The sequence below is a fragment of the Triturus cristatus genome, chromosome 9, assembly GCF_964204655.1.
Source record: "Triturus cristatus chromosome 9, aTriCri1.1, whole genome shotgun sequence".
Lineage (NCBI taxonomy): Eukaryota > Metazoa > Chordata > Amphibia > Caudata > Salamandridae > Triturus > Triturus cristatus.
The window spans coordinates 1,239,593,235-1,239,607,556 of NC_140592.1; the positions used below are offsets into that span (position 1 = coordinate 1,239,593,235).

Below are 14,322 nucleotides of genomic sequence, written 5' to 3' on the forward strand. Positions count from 1 at the left end.
TCCCCTTACTGCAACATGCTTAGTTGCATTACCTACATCTCGTCTCATTATTCATTCCTCTTTGATCTTTACATACACTAAAACTTGGTACTCTGGAAGACAACTGTTTTGGAAACTAAACATGAATACCCATGCCAATCAGCAGCATCTCCCTGGACTCCTGTCATTCAAATTACGAGAGCCTAATTAGTAATCTAATCAAACTGTGTCTAGAAAACCAAAGTGATACCTGCACCACCTTCTCATACACCAAATGTTGTCTTACTGTTTTACGGAAATCAACAACCACCTGCAACAAATCCTTATGTTATACACTGCAATCTGCATTTCCTGAAAGGGAAATGTAGAAACGGTTAATCTCAAAGAGAATGGTTATCTCACCAGATACCGAACAGTCGCATAAGCTATAAAAACCAGTCTCAAAGACAGCGCAGCAGTTGTGCAGCCCAGACGTGAAAACTGGAACCGCTGTTCCCTTAGAAACACATTATGCACATGGCCTGCAGTTGTGTTGTTAGAAAGCACCTCTAAAGCACAGAGAAGCAGTGCTTGTATTATATTTGAAAATCCATGGCAGCGGGGCAACACCTTTAGAAATGCGCTGCATCGAAACAGACGCTTTATAAATGTCAAACACAGCACATATAGTAGGCGAGGCTGTCAGCTAATAAGGTGAGCTTAGCAGGTGGGGCATGATAGCATCACTGTAAACAACAGGGCAAAACCAATATGGACAGTGACGCTGTCAGATGAGAATAGGGGCAAATGCTCTACACTCCTGTCCTGGATTTGATTTCGCACAGGGACCAGGCAGATCCTCTTACCGTAGGTCTCGGACATGATCTCTCCGAGCCGGTTCAACACAATGGATTCTCTCTTCACCTAGGTCAATTCGGCCGCAGGGAGTGAAGGCAATCCAACATGGCGGTCCCGGCTTTCCCACCGCAGCTTCCTGCGCATATACGTCAGCGCGCTGCACAGTAATCCAGGACACGCCTTCCAGAAAACTATCTAGTGTGTTTGGGGGAGGGTAAAAGAGAAAGAAAGAGAGAGAGCGCGCGTTCAAAGATTGTTACGGACACGTTCTCCGTATTATTTCTACTTCCCAAGGCTCACGCTTTGAGTTTACGAGATATGGGGCAGTCCAACATTGCCACTGCACTATCGCAATCACATCGCGACAGAACAAGTTCACCTACTTTAAAGTGATTAACGGGTTGTAAACTATTTTCGTCTTTACCAGTTATACTTTATTTGAAAGAAAACTGATAAGTTTAACCAGTCATTAGTTCGCATCCTGCACAGCTGAAATTGGATAGCACTTCAAACTGATCAAACTCTTTACAGTATCTTCAAGTTTTATGTTTCATTTGTTAGGGAAAGCTTTAAAACATGAATGTGCACAGTGACAGTCGCGCCTCTTCTGCGACGTGACGCATGTCTTCAGGGTTAAAGTTCCAACAAAGAACTAGAATACTGTCATAACAAGCACTCGTCATGACGTTTTCGTTTGGCTTTTTCTGCCGTCCCACTTGGACGGCCTCGTCTGCTAAAAGGTTTCTTATCTTTATGGGGCCATGTGTTTGGCCCCATAAAGATAAGAAACCTTTTACTTCAGAAGGAAAGCAGGCAAGGCCGTCCAAGTGGGACGGCAGAAAAAGCCGAATGAAGACGTCACAACCAGCTCTTTTCCAGTGGCTGGCCACCATTTAGCATAAACGGTGATGCCAGCCAATGGAAGAGAGGGGCGGGGCTTAATGCCCTTTACACAAAATACCCCAAATCATTAAATCTCGCCAGTGAGACTGCGCATGTGCGCAGCCTACGCCAGGCGAGACCTAAAAATTGACATTGACATGGATCCCTCTTGCCCTAAATTTATGTCCTTAACTTTATAGTTGAAAACACTGATTGATTTGTGAGCAGTGACTCTAAGAACCATTAGGGTAATCCATGTCAGGGATGTGGTTCTTGTTTACATTTCACATGCTTTACTTAGTCGTCCAATCCCTTGGTGTCTGCCTTTTCCTGGATGTTGTGTTTCTGCAGGGTTTTTTGTTTCGCATATGACTTGCATAGTGCGCAACATGAATCCACTCAAGGTGTCTGTGTGATTTCAGGTTGTGGGTGGGTGTTTCCGATGGTGCACGATGGGGAGCTCTGAGACTCTTTAGGTTGCAGTCAGTGTGAGTTCTTCACAGCCCTTGTCTGGGGGTCATAAGTCTGTGTAGAATATCTTCTCTTCCAATCCTTGCAGGCGAGTGGGTGAGTTGTGTGTTGGGGGATGGTGAACTGAATGAGATGCGAGGAAGTACATACAGGAGAGACTGAAAATAGGATGCTGAAGAGGAAAGAGATGAGGTGTGAGATATGCAAATGAAGGACTATAGAAATATGTGGAGGTGAAAGGGGCGTGTCTAACAGAGGGACTGCAGAGGATGTTCGTGTGAAGGGAGAAAGGCGGTGATTGACACCCTCCAAAGACCCCTACCCTTCCACCAGATCTTAGTAATGTACAATTCACAGTCGCATATTTTTCGATATGAAACATTTTCAGTTCTCATTATTCACAACGAAAGCATTGTTATAACTCGTTTATCTGAAACTGCTAATGAGCAATGCCAAAGCCAATAATCCGGCTTGTATTAGTTACATGTCTTGTACTTTGTGATATTTCTTTGAAGCAATAACAGAAAACTTACAGAGAAGAACCGAAATACTGGTTGGATAGGCGCGCGCTATAGGAAGCACAGGTTTGTAGTTCACATGTTTTAAACCACACCCTTGATTATATAGGGCACACCTGTTGGAAATGATTCCTAGTTACTCTTAGGTGGCCCCTGCCTACACACCTCCCCAAGCCTCTTGCCAGCATTGGTTTAGTGTTGAACAAACATGGCTGCCACTTCTACAGTTATGCTTAAACGATATTTCTAAATGCCACCGGTGTCAACAGTAGAGCCCAAGGGATTTGGCCATCAAGATAATTGTTGTTGCATTGAGAAGCACTTTACATTCTCCAGACCAGAGCTAAATGTCCAGGTTAGGTTTCTATGAGTCTAGAGGCAGATTGCTGGTCATTGTTGAATTGCAGAACATGCCCGTCATTGAGTTATAGACCACACCCATTATCAGGACATGCTCATTGATGGACCAGACATTCCCATTGTTGGACTGCCAGACACGCCCATAATGGAACTGCAAGCCATTCCGATCGGTGCCCATCATTGCAGTGCAGACTATGCCAGTAAGAGCGCTTCAGAGTATGCCAGCGAAGAACTGCAGAACGTGCCCATTACTGCATTATGGAACATGAGTGTTACAGACTGCAGAACATGCTTATCGTTGAACTTTAGAGCGTGACCATTAATGCAGTGAAGGACATGCCCTTTGTCGACATGTAGAACCAGCCTGTATCTGCACTGATGGATATTCCCACAGCTGCACTGATGGCTATGCCTGTGGCTAGACTGCAGACCATGCCCATCACACTGAGCCGCAGAATGTGTCGCCATTGCACTATGAATGTGCCCACATTGGACTTCAGTATATGCAAGTCATATTACTGATGCCAGTCCCTGTTATCGTCCTGCTGAATAGCCTTATCACGGTGCCTCTGAATATACCCGTAGTTCTGGTGTATGAGAATATATATTGTTGTGCCAAACAACGTGCCCATCCTAGTTAAATGGATTGACACAACTGAAAATTGTAACCTGAACACACACAGACACCTCATCACTGCAGCACATCTACCTTAAAGCAAGCCTCCAGCTGAAGCAAAGCCCTGTTCAAAGCTGTCAACCCCACGCTAGAACTGTCCATGCCCCGCTCAATGGACAAGTGTAACGCTTAAATTCATTCTCTAAAAAATAAATATCAACAAGGTCGGACAACACATCAACAGCACTAAAAAACCCACTATCAATGCTCACACACACCAATTCACATACCCATATGATTCTTTAAAATGCTTACAATGGCAGAACTCACAGACATCATTACTGCTGTCTAGACAATCACCCCTGAAGACAACATTCTCCACTTGACCATCATGAAGTCTTTCAGTACCAGAAAGTTCACACTGTTCCGCAAACCCTCCCTCGCACTGGCATCTTTTCATAAACTCTAAATATAGGAGACATCTTAACACTGCCAAACACCAACCTAGACCCCCACGACGTAGCTGGTTGCACACTCCTCACTCATCTACCATTCTTCAGAAAGATAGTAGAAGACACGGGTGCCATTGATGTGAACAGATCGAGGGAAACCTCCTTCCAGGCAACTCTCAATAACTCTAAAGGTCACCTTGCAGGAAAAGATGGCGTCCATCCAATTTGTCTACGGCATTGTTATCAATGCTCATACGAGACGCGCCTCTCTTCTCCTCCTAGTAGGCCTCTTACCATCCTTGTGCACAGTTTACCTCAAGCCCACATCACCACCCTATCAATGGACATGGACTTCATCAACACTACACTTTAACATTTGTTGGTCTGTCTACTCGATCAACGCAAACTCTCCCGGTTAGGCAGCTCTAGACGGCCCTGGTTGTTAGTGACCTGTGGAGTCTCACAAGAATCCAAGGTCTTCTTGTACATTAAATCATTCTGGGTCCTCAATACCAACCGTGGAATCAGGATTCACTTTTACACGTGCAACATCCAACTCCAGCTGAATGTCTCCACAATCATGATCACTGATTACATCAAATATAGTCTTTCCGTCATACAGATGTGGTTGTTAAGAGAACACTTAATGTTGCGCAAGCATAGTGCCAGAAAAATCAAACCCAGCAAAATCTCTCCGTTGCGAACCTGGATGAATACACACTATAACTCACTACAACTGCAGAAACACCCTGACATCACCAGCTCCAACCTCTCCTTCAAAACATATGTTGCCAAGGAAACATTGGCAATTCAATGGCCATTACCTCTCTCTTGAAACACACACTGCCAATCAAACATTGGTGTCTCTATACCAACTACTACTGCACAACCAGCTTCCACTTTACTACAGCAAAGCGGACATCTTGAATAAAACCGGAGCCTTGTTCCTGTTACAGCTGAACGGTGATAGTGCCCGGCTCATGCATACAATGCAGCCACTTGTCTCATCAAAGGAAATAAGGCATTTGACCCCATCCCCCTTACCCTGGTGGGCCTACAGTGGACACCAGCTATACCTCTCCACCCAGTGTCATCTTCAAGACTTGTAACGTAAGTGGTGACCAATACCCACCAGGATTGGTAGAAAAAAATTATTTCCTTGTGCGTAAGAGCACAAGGAGCCAAGACATTGCCAGATTGATAGTTGAGGAATGCAAAAAAAGAAAGAGTGACGAGGCAGGCCCAGTGGACACAGAATCTGGAGCAGCAGCCCTTCGTGCATCATGCTTGATACGTCATGGGCGCAATCCAGAAAATAACTTGGGCAATATAGGCTTCTGGGCGCTTTGTTTTCCCAAGTTATGGTTCACTTACTTATGACTGGGTTAAGCTGTGCCCTCTGGGTTCTAACCAGAGTCTAACACCTGTCAGGGGCACCTTGAAACCAACTGGAAGAGGGCACATAGATTGGAATGGAAAGAAGGAAGACGAGTATTTATATAGAGAAAAATAGTAGTAAATATACAGAGAGTGTGAGTGAGTGGCGCAGGATGGAAAATGATAATAACCGTGGGGAAGAGCGTGAAACGAACAATAAGACATGGCACAGGAGTGGAATAGCAGTAAAGAAGTAGGCGTGTGAAGAAGGGACCTGGGGTGGGGTGGAAGTAAAGTGTACAGAGGTAGAGAGACGGGTGAGGGTGGACATACATTTGAAAGTATTGGGATCAGCAGGTGGTGGAGTGAAATGTCGTGAAATATAGGGGTAGACCATGCAGGAATGCACCTTTTGATGGAGCACAGCCAACATACGTAAGGTCGAATTTCTCTTTTAATTAACTGAGGGTGTGAAAGGTGAAGGCTTTTTTCTAAACAGTGCAAACTCGGCAGACTCCACTAAAGTTGCACATTTTAAATTGTGAGAACAAAATGGAGCAAATGTTTTTTACCCCCCAAAAAACCCCAACAGTTTTCTCACTTTTTCTCAATGCAAGTGAACGGAAGCGAAGCACCTGACAGAAACCAACCCTACAGATAGGCACTAATAGGCAAATGCCAGGATGTTCTGGTGATAAGACCGCAGCAAATTGAAACATTTAACACTAACCAGAGCGGTCTAATATTTTATAAAATCCTTCTTTCATCGTGCCAACTTGAGAACGAGGCTACGTTTTACTAGAATGGCTCGGTAAAGTGTGCAGTGTGGTACACAGGATAGCACAATATAGATGCACGTAAAATACGTGTAAGTGTGCAGGAAATTAAATAGCAATTGAGTAATAAAATGTAACGACAGACGTTAAGGCACACATGCATGTTCATAGAATGCATGCAAGCATTAAGGCACATATGCAAACAAACTCACTTCCTCACGTGGCACATTGTTCGGATGTAATTGGAAAGCTCTTCAGGGGAGAGGTGCGGGTAGCTCCAATAATTCTGGTGGGAATGTTGAAAATGGCGCTTCTTATGTTGGTCTGCGTTGGGTCTGTGCTTCCCTGGTGCCTCTGTCCTAGCTCTGCGGCGAGTCGCTCATGCCTCATCGCTCCTGTTCATTCTCTGCCCTCCCTGCCTTTGTTTCCAGCTGTCCAAGAAGTACGGAGTGCACGTATGTGGCGAGGGCGGCGAGTACGAAACCTTCACCTTGGACTGCCCGCTCTTCAGGAAGGCGATCGTGGTGTGAGTTTCAATGCTTCTCTGTGTTTGGTGTTCGGTAAATCGCTGCCTTGGGTCGCCCATCGCCAGTACCTTTTATTTGTACTGTCCTGCCGGGGCTTCATAAAAGCGCAGATGCCACAAGTCTCTCAAACCACCAGGCAACATCTCCAGCGCCTCGAGACCCTCACAGGTGACATGCGGTGCTCTATAAATGGGTGATTGATGGATTGAGTGAATATGAGTGACTCTCCCTGACTATGAGTGAGCCGACCTGGTTATCAGCCTTCCCAGTTGATCTCTTGTTTCCCCGAAATTGTCCAGAGACTTCAAAATGAAGGCGAGTATTGATGACGTTGGCAGAAAGTTCTGAACTGTGTCAAACCCCCTGAATACAAATGAGAACAGCTGTTCCTGAAGTTGTTAACAAGTGCCCCCCATCTCCCTGAAGCAGGAAGAATGGACTGGGCGCTTCTGTGAGATTGTTCCATTCTGACCTCAAATGTCCATGGAAAGCTGATACAGTGGATTCGCCACTCACTTGATATTGATACAGATTAATCAACTTGCCCTTGTAATTTGTACACACTGCCAACTATCACGCTGCTATGTCTAAAGACAACACTAAATGTCCCTGAACAAGTTAAACCTTCCACATATCTTTGACATCATTGCAAACGATCCCAAATGTCTTTGAAACAGATATAAATAAATATGGATCCACTTGACAGAACAGATAAGAATGTCCTTAAAAGAGATATTCATTCCCTCCAATCGTTTTGAAATCTTTACAGTTGACCCCCGGTTTTCTTCAAGTTAATGCCAATTTTTGTATGCTAAGTGAGAGAGCTGGCTTTATAGTCTGCAAGAAGTGTTATGGAAGAAACAAGGTATGGGAGGCCGTGAAACTTGTCTTTTTGCCGGAGGCCAGTCGCTTGCATTTTCCTGAGGCCAGAGGCTTTGAAATGCCCACTGTGGACCTTTTAATATGTCTACCTTTCATTAAGGATCTATGCCACAGACCAAACTGTGTACCATCATTTCAAAAGCAGGCACACATGTGCTTTTCACTTGTGCTGTTTTTTTCAACCCTGGAAGGAAGAATGAATGAGACGGCCCTGCCAGTATCGAACCTGTCGCCACTAGGTTGCATGCAGGCATTTGCTGCATGCGATTAAACCAACTCAAATATGTAGAATTGGTACTTGGCTGGAGCAGAACATGGCTGAGCTCCATCAGCCGGCTCGCCGCCAAGAATAGACGTCGCCTGCGAGCGGGGAACTATCTGCTGTGTAAAGATGCTGCTTCTACTTGTCGCTGCCTACGGAACCTTTCATCTTCCAGCCAAGTACCAATTGCCCGTCAAGCTGATCTCTCATTACAGTAGTGTCTGACCCTCTGCCACAGCCTTGCCCTCGGGCACCCAATATTTGGCCCGATATCCTGTACATGCCCCTCTCAAGGGTGGGGGACCAGAATCTCCTTCTCGGTGCCCTTAAGGAATCTCAGTAGGTGGCACACCTGCTGCAGAGACCTGGGTGTGACTTGCAAGTAGCAGTTTTCAGATCCGTTCTTCGCTGTTGATAGGAAATAGTAATGTTGGGTTGAGTAATAACTCCTGTTGCAACCAGCGTTGCCCGTGTTGTGTTCTGTGTAAATGTCCAATATATCTGATTGACATTTTAGTCCTATTGATACGTCAACCTCTGGGAACTGCCAGCAGCCCGATAGTAAAGGACCTGAGAGCCTTAAGCGGTGTATAGAGCCGAAACGTCCAACAAAGTTAGACACAGTGGTCCAAGGATGCATAGGGGCCCTGGGATAGAAGGCTTTGAACACTGTGCAAACTGATTTAAAGCAATACTCTGACAAATACGTAACCAGTGAAGAATGTGCACTGCCGTCCTTGCATGGGATCAAAATGGAGGGTGAGAGATAGTGATGCTACAATATTCTGTAAGTGCTGCAGGTGTTTGTTGGTATACACAGGCACGCCTAGAAAAAGGGAGATTCAGTCATCTAATTGACTTAAGATGGTGGCCTGGTCCGCTGATGGATGTGAGAGGTAGGGTATGGTTTTCCGCAGTAGGCAAAGCTTAAGGAAACCAATGTCAACCAATTTATTGACCTTCTCCTTCAATGAAAGATCATGATTAAAAAAAGAAGTCTAAATTGCGTACTGAGGAAGATGGGACTAGGGTCAAACCTCGGTCTGAGGACCGCGGATAAGAAGACAGAACACCAGGTGAGTTCTGAGTAGAGATAAAGTCTATATTTTGTCTTTTCTTTGTTGAGTTTTATTGAATTGGAAGACATGCACTCAGCGACCTGGGTTGTGCAGTCCCTGATGTTATTTTCAAGCGAGAGCAGAATCTCTGTATCATCTGCATAACTTACAGGCTGGAGCCCAATGACCGAATAAGTTGTGCCAGCAACCCTTAAAAAGAGGGGCTGAGCGAGGAGTCCTGATGAACCGCGTAAAACAGGGATTTAAATTCCGATTGAAATGATGACAAGATGATAGATTGGGGATGGTCAGCCCAAAGCAGGGCCTTGGAGCCTGACTTCGGAGACGCGGGAGAGTAGAACGATAAGGGAGACTGTGTTGAAAGCCGAGGACAGGTTCAGAAGGACAAGGGCAGAAGATTTGCCTTGATCTGCCATCATTCGAAGATAATCAAGGCCTGGAATTTAGAGTTGCTTCAGTGCTGTGTGTGGGATGATAGCCCAATTGAGTTTGTGCAAGAAGTTTAGACTGCTCAAGAAAATGAGGCATCTGCCTGTTGGCGACTTTCTCTAAAATATTTTTGGTCAAAAGTTAGATGGGACAGAAATTGCTCAAGTTCTGCATTCGACTTCTTCAGTAAGCAAATGACTAATGGCTTTTCATGCTTGAGGAATGGTTGCAGTGTCAATGGACCGGTTGCAAAGATGAAGAAGGGGGTGAAGTGCAGCTTGGTAGAGCAGACCAAAAGGCCGTCAGCGAGTCAGAAGGGATCCAGATTTAATGGCTGAAAGAAGAGTGGGATTCTCCTCCGTAGAGATAGGGTTGAATGTGTGTAGACTCGGTGGGTTATTGGCGTGGCTGACCACGGAAGGAGAGTTCGGATAATGATCCAGATAAGGAGCACCAAAAATATTAGAGGTGGTAGATTTAGTCAATGAGGGACTAGCGATACATGTGAAGTTCATTTTATTTACAAGAAAATCTGTTATATTATTGCATAATTGTTGGGAAGGCTCGAGGGGGACAGATGGACAGTCCGTTGACTGTATGGAGCTGAAGATGTCGTATTGCTCTTTAGTAGAGTTGCAGGTCTTGAGAATCTGGGAGGAAAAATAGAGCCTGCCTTCGTTTTTTACAACATAGCTTTGCATGTGCTCAGGCCAACTAAGATCAAACCCAGCCCAGGAATTTCCTAGGCGCCTCGCTATTGAGAACGACTATCTAATATATAATATATAAGACAAAGTAAACATGAGGAAGTAAAACATCATAAAAGAAGTAAAACCGAGCGGTAGTGCTCACTTGGCCCTCCCTCAACCCTACTCTTCTGGACTTGCATGGACCAGATGCTGTATGTAAATGGCATTGAGTTAAGAGCGGTCCAATGTGGCCTGTAGTCTATCATTTTCCAAATACAAGAAAACCAGCCCTGTTAAAACTAACACACCAACTGTGCGCACTGCATGCTTAAAGATGACCATTATGTTTGTCATTGGGAATATCGTTGTAGTGACCGCCTCTGAAGCGGCACCTTTGAAACTTACCAGGTGCCAAAGATTCTTTTCAAGCTGCAATACCTTGTCAGCTGACCCATCCATAGCAGGGTGGGTAGGAACCACTCCTGTCACGTCCAGTTTTAAGCCTGTGAGCCAACATCCCATTTTCCACCCAAACCCATGTGAGAAGGCTCTCTGCTCCTCATAGTTATCTGGAATAACATACTTCAGTGGATTGAAAAAACACGCCCAACGATGCATTACATACTGAATCCGGGAGGGCGTGTGTGATCGCAAGTGTTGGCCCACAACTAGGTTGGCTTCCACAAAAGACTTTCCATATTCTACTCCCCTGAAAGGGGAAATCACAGAGACTAAGTGTGAAAGGTGTAGCACAAGACGTTTTCTACAAAGTTGTCCCATGGTTAAAAATATGATCAGTATTGTGTTGTGTGTGATTTAAGTAAAGTGCTACTTCTTTTTAAAAAAAATTAAGCACTGGATGGATATTCAGTTATTGGCTTGTCTAGTTGGTGTTTTGAGTTCTGAGTTTTTAACTGCACAACATCTTCCTGAGTGAGCCTTGGGATGCCTGACTTCACTACCTATAGGGTCAAGTGCTACAGGGCTGCATTCTGTGCTCAGTTGTTGGTTCAATAGTGAGGTTAAACCCCAGGTCACCGGAGACAAAAGACTGATTATTACAATCTGAGCCCAGTAACCCCTGTCTCCCCTGGGGCGCCAGAAAAAGTTCCCAGAAAACCTTTATTTTCTCACCTACCTTCTGCATAAGTTCAGGACATGCACTTATTGGAAGATCGTGGTACGTAAGTATGTTGCAGGGGCTGTGTAATTCGATCAACCTCTCATGACACAACAAAGGGTGTGAATTTATTTTTGAACTCTCATGTGACGGAACTTGCATGCATGAAACACTGAACCAGCCTTGTCGGTATTCGAACCTCACACACACATCTTAACCGTGAGAGCTCAATGTGCTGAGCTATCTTACCTCGGTTTTACTTTGTTGTGGTGTATCAATGGTGTTTGTTGGTGTACCCCCAATAAATGGAAGAGAAGGTCTTCACTTACAATTCCTTGTTTTTGACTCACAGAGACGTGTCAGAAACTGTGGTGCACTCGCCCGACGCCTTTGCTCCGGTGGCCTACTTGCGCTTGTTGCAGCTGCACCTGGCAGACAAGGAACCTGTGAGTACTCAAACACTCACCATCATCATTGATTGATAGTTCGAAACATTTTGTTTCATCATCACAGGATAGATAGAAGCATAAAACATTTTTAGTCAAATAAGGACATTGAAAAATTAAAAAATCTTACACATATACAAATAAGATAAAAATATTAATATCAAGTAAAAAAAAAAAGATGCAAATGGAACATAATTTCATCAAATAGCTGACACTTTACAACCGATTGCCCAAGCTATGTACAAAAATACAAGAAACACCCACCGCCCTCAGGCTTTAAGGTCAGATAAGGAAAGGGAAATTGGGGCATAATTTCAAATAATATCTAGCGTGTTACATCTAATTTACCAGGCCATGTACAAAAATTTAGACAGAGGTGCCGCTTTTGCATACCATATGCTTCTCCACTAGTGGTTAAGCTAAAAGCCCTGTACATTGGAGCAATCTATTTAGACCCAGGTTTTGCATAGAATGGCAGAAAAAAACAATAAATGCTTCTCACTTTCACGTGCATTTGTACAATAGAAGCAATATACAGAACCCTGGTTCATCTTCCTCCGGCGGGGAAAGTTGCTATGGGAAGAGACCCATACCTAAATTGGAGGTACAAGAACCGGGCCCAAACTGACGGATGAAATTCAGGAATTCCTCGGCCTTGCACACTGATTTTTGGAGGATAAAGGCACTTCTTAGACTCCTTGTGAGGATGAGTGGTCCCTGCATCTAGTGGCCTTCCCTTTCATCATCTTTTTAACTAAGGCAGCATCCCCCTCTGGATGGATTGTGGCTCGCTCCAGAACTTCCCCAGGCCCAGCTCACTCCAGCCCTTCTTGAGCGGCTCAGACCATCTGATTTTTCCCCCTCCATTGGCCAACATCCTGCAGACCCTCTTTAAAGTGGCACAGCTCATCTTCCCGACGGCCCCCAGCGCCGGGACACCTCTCCGGAGGCAGCTGTGCGCTTAACACAAATGCTGTTATCTCATTTCATTTCCTCAGTGCCCAAGATTCAGGTCCAGTACAGTAGGAGCCTCAACACCGCCAACAATGAGTTCTCGCGGGTCCCCAGATCCAAGCAGAGCGGGAACGGAGGCGCGCACTTCCCTAGACTCACCAGGCTTCTGATAAAATGTTCTTCCGCTATGCTGAATGGACTAGTGTTAGAGTGCCCCCATAGTTTTGGCCCACAAAGAGCATCCCTCCTTGGTTGGGCCCTATAGATTTCCACTGCTGGCCGAACAGGGGTACCATGGTGCTTGTTTGACCAACTTGAGTATAGCTCTGGCCAGCTGCTTTACGGATAAGGTGCTCTTTAAAATCGGGGGGTGCAACAACATCTTGGGGATTCTCCTAGGGTCCCCTCTGCTCACAGGTAGAGAGTTCCATGAAGCCAGGAAGAGTTGCCCCAGAGCATAGTCACCTCCCTTACTTTTTGCACAGTAACATATCTTTGTTGTCCACCACAGGTGGACCCCCCTGATGTGCTTCCAGCCAGCCTGTGTCCTTGCCAAGCGCTCGTTGACGGTGTTTCCAGTCCACCTGAGGATGAGCAAGCAGAGGAAGCGTCACCACTCCCCTGGGAGTCCCTCTCATTCGGTGAGTGCAAGAAACCCATTGCTGGGAATAAATATGTTAATTAAATTGGCAAAGCAACTCTCTCCTGCAGGTCCTTGCTGTCATCTCTTTCTACATTGCCCTAAACACAGCCCTACCTTAGGGCACACCAGTGTATGTTACAGATTCCAAGCAGATGCCTGGTTTTCCATGTTTATTTATTTTATTTTATGTCACCCAACAGTCCTCTGAGCTTGAGCCTAAAGTTACAGACAGGAGGCCAAATGTGTGAAGTCTTGTTGGTCAAACTTAGATTTGGGCCCTTTGAGATCAATAAACTGGGTGCCATTGATTTGAGTAACAGTAATATTTGTTATGCACAGCTTTGCAAGCACTGTTGTACCGTTTAGTTATTCGTTTGAATTGCATCTGAAAAACTTGGAACAGGTCTGTGATTGAGTCAATAAACGTGTCTATAGCAGTTTTAATCTGCACTATAATATACAATCCTGTAACCTTTGAAACAACGTTATAGCTAGACCCCAGTGGAATGGACCTTTTAGGACCTTTCCAGCATGGTCCACACCCTGTGATTTAGCATTATCCACTTGGAACATCCACTAGCAGATTTTGTATCCTTCTCCGCAAAGATAGAGCCCTTGTCTCTTCTCTAATGGCGGTGTCTCAGAGTTCTCTCTGCCCTTCTGACGGCATGGTTTGCTATAATATTGGCAATTCCTAGATGATCTGCATGTCAACTCCTCTTGTACCAGACACCTGTTTTACAAATGAGAGCGGTGGCATGTTCTCAATCGTCATACAACTGCGAGCTTCCTGCTTGAACTAAGGACGTAAATTAAGGATAGTCGAGAATAGCATTTGCTCCCCAGCACTGCCCTTGCTTGTGTAGGGGGTCATGAAGGCAGCAGCAGAAGCAGGAGGTAAGCAGGGCTCTTAGTGAAATCTGTGATTTCCCCTTTTTGCACCTCTTCTAGTTACTCAGCAGCTAACAGCAGTCTGCTGTGTGAGAATTGGTGATGTCATAGGGCCAAAGAGCGCATGATGTC

General features: G+C 45.1%; 1 protein-coding gene across 1 annotated transcript in view; it reads left to right on the forward strand.

Moving 5' to 3' along the window:
- DPH6 (diphthamine biosynthesis 6) overlaps positions 1–14,322 on the forward strand; it is a 487,001-nt gene that overhangs the window by 253,174 nt on the left and 219,505 nt on the right. The window contains exons 7-9 of the mRNA XM_085627344.1: positions 6,700–6,794; positions 11,609–11,702; positions 13,168–13,297. Coding sequence (XP_085483470.1) covers positions 6,700–6,794; positions 11,609–11,702; positions 13,168–13,297 — 319 coding nt within the window. The remainder of the gene's footprint in view (positions 1–6,699; positions 6,795–11,608; positions 11,703–13,167; positions 13,298–14,322) is intronic.